Genomic DNA, 6,792 nt, shown 5'->3' with positions numbered 1-6,792 from the left:
CTCGTCGTGCCTATTGCCAGGCTATCAAGTGCTAGCTTACGTATTTTGAAGCCTGCTTCTCTATGTGTCCGCGCGCGCTGAGTTTTCTAGAAGATTGAAACACAGAGCAGGTAGCTCTTTTTTATTTCGCTTATGTTAGCAATTTTTTCTAAAGAATACTCCCTTTATACCAGTAAAGAAAATCGTTTAGAATAACGATACAGTTTTCAAAGCCTAACTTTGACTCTTTATTTTTATAAAAAAAAATTATCAAAAAGTGATATATGTATATTTTTATGAAAGTATTTTTCAAGATAAATATATTCATATAGTTTTCATATTTCTAAACTCAATAACTTAAAAGTTATTCATAATTTATGTTCTCAATGTTTTGATCCAAATCTTATCTAAAACAACTTCTTTACGGATATAGAGGGAGTACAAAACAAGAGTGAAGTGTCTTGCATCGCTGTTACTCTAGGTGGGTCCAACAATCTGACATGTTGGTCTTTGTACTATGTGTGCATTTATTTTGAAAAAAAAATGAACATAAAGATTGCGGTTTTGGGCGGAATGAAGTATTTGTCTAGATGTGAACTTGCATGCAAATTGTGTCTTGTGTTTATGTGAAAAGATCTATTTTATGAACCTGGATGTTAGTGTTTATGTGTGGATGTGAAACTGGATGTGCTCCCAAATTTGTTTTGTTTATTGTCACAGCGCATTTGAGTCCTAAGTGTCTAGATATGATGTTGTATATCTCATTGCATTTTGTATAGTCAGTTGTAGTTTACTCTGTTTGCTCGGCTGAAAAGATATAACTAAAAGTATTTATGAAAGCACTGTTAAATGATTGAAAGATTTGACAAATAAGCTTAAAAACTGGCACTAAACAGAAAAATATGGCGCTAAACTAGCTTGCACTGACAAAAATGAAAAAACGTGATAGAAATAAGTGGATGCCCAAGAAATGACCTTACCTAACTGCAAACAAAAGAGGAGCAAAATTGTTCTTTTTTCCTTTAACACCACTACGTATCCATATAAAGGAGGAGCAAAATTTTTAAAAATGAATAAATAGGGATTATTTGAATAGTAAGTGCTAAGTAGGGTAGAGAAAGTTTCATCGGGAGTTTTCTCATTACAAACACGCACACGCAGGTAATGCCTTGTTTAGTTCACGAAAAATTTTGGTTTTAGTTTTGGCTACCATAATACTTTCGTTTGTATTTGATAATTATTGTCTAATCATGGACTAACTAGGCTCAAAAGATTTGTCTCACAAATTACAGACAAATTATGCAATTAATTATTATTTTTATCTATATTTAATGCTTCATATATGTATCTAAAGATTCGATGTAATCACAAATCTTAAACTTTTTTGAGAACTAAACAAGGCCTAAAAAGATCGTCAGTTTTGTCACAATCCTGCTTGTCAGATACACCACCACGGCCATTACTCATGTGCCGTGACCTCAGCTTTGGAACCCACATGGCCACATCGAGTTTTGGACTTGTGCACACCATAACTCAGACCAGCAATTCTAGCACAAGGAAGCATAAGAACAACATGGCGAAGTGTGCCAAAGCAATGGAAAACTTTAATCCCATGATCCCTATGGTAGATTCCTCTGCAATACTGTCACACACTGCAAATCAGTAACATCATTACATCATAGCAAAATTTGCCACAGCCAAGAAAACGTTTCCCACTTGTGATCCAAGGATATCAGTGGAAGCCTGAGCTTCTGTGTACATTACAACATCCGATCAAACATTCATACAAAGTGAAAAGCTCCAGGCCAGATTCTGGAACTACCAAAAGACCAATAACAGTGGTTAGTCATTTGTTGCTTCCAGCTGGGAGGCCGCCTGCTTGTTCTGCCTGATTGACCTTGGCACAAACGTAAGGCCACGAGAGCGACGGTGGCCAAAGGTTACCTTTGCAGGTGTAGAATCTGCTGTGCTCAACTTCGATACAGCAGAGGTGAGCTCATCAATCTTCTGCTCGACCTCCATTTCGTTCTCCTTGGCCTCCTTATGCTGCTGCTTGCTCTCTTTTAATTCATTATGATCATGTTGCTTCTGCCGGTACCTCTGGTTTGTTTGCCTTGCACCTTTTCCATCGACATCCATTGAATTATCCCTTGTCTCTTCACCCTTGTGAGCAGTTTGCCTCCTCTGGGACTTTTGCCGCTGACGCTGGGAGGCCCGTGCCTTTTTGAAGAACTCAAATGATTTGGGAAATTGATGCTTATCGATGAGATGCTGCAGCCGACTCTTGTAACTCTTCAATTTCATACCACAACCCTCCACCAAACACTCATACTGTTAAGAAAAGTTGCAGGTATCAAGATATACAGTGATTGTGGGACTAAAAAGCAGTTCTATAAATTTGCAGAGAGAACAATGCTAATGGTATATAAAAAGATTATAAGCACTGTTAGGAACCTATGGTGACTGATTCTTATTCTAATACTAGAGATGATTTGAGTTGATCAGTCTACATTCTAAAAAGTCGTTGAAATCCTTATCTGTAAGTTTCTCTACAATTTGCGAATATGTAAAAGTAACCCATTTGTGTAACTGATACAGAAATATATGACCATTACCATTGGAAAACCACGGGCAACTTTTGCTTGGAAATACGAGTCGTGTGCCTCAGAAACATGGATGCTCAGCAACCTTGAAGTTGGATAAACTCGTGAACATACAGAGCATGAAGCAGTATGGCGAGTGACATAGTGGTCCTCAAACTCCTCCAAACAATCTAGATGGGCACCACAACCAGCAATTGGGCAAAACACTGTGCTGCAAGAGTTTTTAAACACATGAGAAAATGAATAGGAAAAAATGGAATATGGGAAAGTACTCACTGCAGTACATAGAACACAGCATTTTTTATGTTAGGAGAGTTCATTCCTTTTGGCCTTGAAACTGGTGACAAACATGCCTCCTCAATCTATCATAAGGGCCTCTGGTTAAGTTTAAATAGACTTTTCCTCAGTGTTACAGTAGGCAACTGTCTTGAAGGTGAACAGGCAATGCGTGGTTCTAGTTATATATAAGGCACTCCCATATTCTTCTGTATTGGTAAGACCAACCTATGTGATAAGTGGGGAACTCAAGGAGAGTCGGAATCTCCCTTGGCGAAAAGAAGCATAATACAATGAGAGCGTCCATGTAGAGTACACCTCAAAGGAGTGTCCATGTAGCTTTAAAACACAAAGACGAAAACTCAAGGCAGTGGGAAATAAAGATAATATGCTGATGTAGAAACTAAATCCTTGAGTAAGAGAACAAACTGTATTCGATAGATGCCAAGCATTCTAGAAGGGAAGTAAACAATGCGACTTCACTAACACCATTTATGGGATGGATAGGTTGGCATGGTGAACTATTTTGTCCTTGTGTTTCCTGCAATCCTGCTATCGGCAGAGTGTGCGTTAGGATGGTGCTTGTAGGTGGTGCCATGTCTTCCATAGACCCTCTTCTTACTCATTAGACAAAGCTTCTAAATTGCAATGGACATAAAACTGCAGTTACCAGGCATCAGGACCTAATGGTTACCAGTCATCACAATTTACAAATTGTGACACCCCCCCCCGGCCCACGTAACAAACCCATAGTATAGTACCAACCACAAGTTTTCATCGCTGAAACTGTATTGTCATTTGTCAATGAAGATCACAGATGTATGCATGTGATGCAGAAACAGGAGCCTGACCAAGAAATTTGTAGTTGCCTTTCAACAGTGACATGGAAAGGAGACAGAATTTCAGCTTAATCATTAGCTATAATATGGTGTTCTCCACTAGAGTCCCTACAATGAATCACCAATGTCAACAAAGGTAAAGTTCTTACCACGTGCTGGCCACTTCCATCTTCTCAAGCTGGTCGCGGTCATCTTCAGAGAGATCCAGGGCAAGCTTCATGGCAAACAAAGAAACAAAAAGTAAGGAGAAATTATGTGCAAGCCTTGCAGCACAACGAAAGGAGTCGACAAGCTGAAGGGAGCATCTAATTTCAGGTGCTCTTATCATCATGGTCACGGAACACGAATGGAACTACGCGTAGCATCAACTCACTCAGGTTAATTGCTAGAGCTCTCCTCAACTTTAACCCTATGGATCTGGATCAACCGCCCTACAGTACAGAGCACCAGGACCCGTACAAGCACAACCAATCCAAACCCCCGGCAAACATCGCTGCCGGCAGTTTCGTGCGGGGAAGGAAATCAAGGGCCGGGCCGCCCGCCCCGCCGCTAACCCTTCGCTAAAATCGGCTCGCCCGCATCGGAATTGGCATCACCCTCAAATGGCCAGGGGAACAAGAATCTCCTCAGGCATGCCGTACCGACGCGTTGGCAACAGGAAGCGGAGGCAGGATAAAGAGGGATGGGAAAGGGAAGGGGGATTAAGACGTACGTGCTTGGCAAGGAGCTCGCGCTCGAGGTCCCCGGCGGCGAAGAAGGGGTCGTCGGGGGCGAGCCGCCGCCGTGCCGCCAACCAGAACCCTAGCTCCGGCCCTGCTGTAACCGCTGCCGCCTTGGGCGCCGCCGCCGCCTCCTCCATGGCGTCGTCCGGCTTCTGCTGCATCCTGTCGATCCGGGCGGTCCTCACCGGGCCTCCGCTCGCCGCGTGCGGAAGAGAGGAGAGAGAGAGAGAGAGAGGGGAGGAATCGGGCTCTAATTCGAATTCGAATTCGAATTCGCAATGCGGCAGACAGAACGCCGGCGAGGAGAGGAGAGGAGAGGAGAGAGATGGGGTCTCCCTCCGTGCGCGTGTGGGAGTGTGGCCGATCCGTTCGTGGGCCGCCCGTGCGCTGGGGAAAAACAGATTGGATGGAACCATCCGAATGGCCCATTGACGCTGATAAGGGGTAACCATGTTAGGGGCAGGTTAGCCCAGGACACGACGCAAGGCCCCGTTTAGGGTCTCTTTGGGCCTTGTTTAGTGCCAAAAAATTTGCATTTTTTTTAAATTTTCTGTCACATCGAATTTTGCGGCACATGTATAAAATATTAAATATATATATAATAAATAACTAATTATACATTTTATCTATAATTTGCGAGACGAATCTTTTGAGCCTAGTTAGTCTATAAGTAGACAATATTTGTCAAATACGAAATTACTACAGTGTCCGTTTTGCTGAGGCTCTATTTATTTGAGCTTTTAGCCATTTTAGACTCCTAATTTTTATTTTTATTTTTCATTCACAAGTCAAACAGCTCTTATATAGCTAAAAAGCCTATAGTGAGCTTTTGTCTTTCGACTTCCAAGAGCTTTTTGACTTTTAAAATGTTCAAAAGCTTACATAGAACCCAAACATACATTCTCTGGATCTACACAACCTCCGTCATTTTTTGGGACCTTCCATGCCACGACAGGAAGTGGTTGAGGCCTGGATCTTTTGCTATGACAGCCTTGAGGTCCTTGAGATGTTTCGCAAAGTCTTTTTTTTTTTACCAAGAGGTTGCAAGTGTTCTCACGAAGAGCTTGTCATTTTGTGCACAACCTTGATTATTTATTGGAGCTCCCATATGGCACATCATTTCACAAGAAGTGGTTGAGATTTGTATTTTTTAGCTATTTTTAGCTATGAGATCCTTAGACCTTGTTTAGTTCGTAAAAATTTTACAAAATTTTTCAGATTCTCTGTCACATCAAATCTTTAGATGCATGCATGAAGTATTAAATATAGACGAAAATAAAAACTAATTGCAGTTTGGTCGCAATTGACGAGACGAATCTTTTGAGTCTAGTTAGTATATAATTGGATAATATGTTTCAAATACAAACGAAAGTGGTACTATTCCTATTTTGTAAATTTTTTTGGAACTAAACAAGGCCTTAATATTTTCCCCCATAAGCTGGAAGGTTTCTTAGCTCTTTTTACGGCAGTCTACATGGGTCACATTCCCCTTGAACCCATGGCTGCGGCAGGCTATTGAGTCTTACTGAAGGCGTACTTGGTGATACTAGTATAATGCCCGTGCTAACGCTACGGCAACATATAACCATATACAAATTAAATAGCCAAAAGGCATACATGTGAAGTCATTAAGCATCACTCGAGTTGTATTTATGATTCATGAAAAAAAAGAAATACTAAAAAGGAAGCCCACCTTACCCTATCCAAATATGAATAATAACATTTTTCAACATTAGTGGTCACATCTATAACCAAGAAGGTCTTCAAGCTCCCCTACATTGAGAAGTCGTCCTCAGAGCTGCCACACAATTGGTGCATGATCTTCGTGTCCGTGCACTCATCTATTTAGCCACAACACATTTTAAGAAGAGATTGTGAATAGTTTCTTCTACAAAAAGGAGATAGGCAAACTGTTGAATCACCACAAACTGGCCAAACTTCCATTCATCAAACCCTAGGTAATTCAGATAACATTGCACATCCCTCCCCCACCCCCACCCCCCACCCCCCCACCCCAAAAAAAAGATAACATTGCACATAGTCTAAAGCCACATATTGTTATACCTGCGCACCAAAGTGCAAATACCAAACAATAGGAAAGTACACAGGATCAATATTGAAATATCTGAGTTATGGGGAAAAGGACTCAACATTATTATTTTTTAACCCAATAACATTGAACCCATTTATTAAGCAGGTTCCTTTTGTTAGTGAAAGGAAGTCAGAGGGCCCGTGTTTCGCTGTGCGCATGTGACAAAAACAACAAAGAAAGAAGAGGAAGAGCAGGACGTAGGAGTAGTAGATCGTTGTCACTCTCGTCCCATCCAGAAGCTGAGAAGCACGCAGCAGGTGCTATCGTCAGCACACGACAAG

At 41.4% G+C, this 6,792-nt stretch overlaps 1 protein-coding gene across 1 annotated transcript; it reads right to left on the bottom strand.

The window, feature by feature from the left end:
• On the bottom strand, positions 1,562-4,795 carry LOC8055008 (zinc finger protein 511). Its single transcript, XM_002449482.2, is given in 5 exon segments — positions 1,562-1,848; positions 1,851-2,310; positions 2,595-2,793; positions 3,847-3,911; positions 4,410-4,795. Coding segments are annotated over 5 exon segments (918 nt in total). The 5' UTR covers positions 4,581-4,795; the 3' UTR covers positions 1,562-1,825.

The sequence above is a fragment of the Sorghum bicolor genome, chromosome 5 (assembly GCF_000003195.3).
Source record: "Sorghum bicolor cultivar BTx623 chromosome 5, Sorghum_bicolor_NCBIv3, whole genome shotgun sequence".
In the NCBI taxonomy this organism is placed as follows: domain Eukaryota; kingdom Viridiplantae; phylum Streptophyta; class Magnoliopsida; order Poales; family Poaceae; genus Sorghum; species Sorghum bicolor.
Note: the sequence above shows the minus strand (reverse complement) of the source record. Positions and strands in the feature narration are given on the sequence as shown.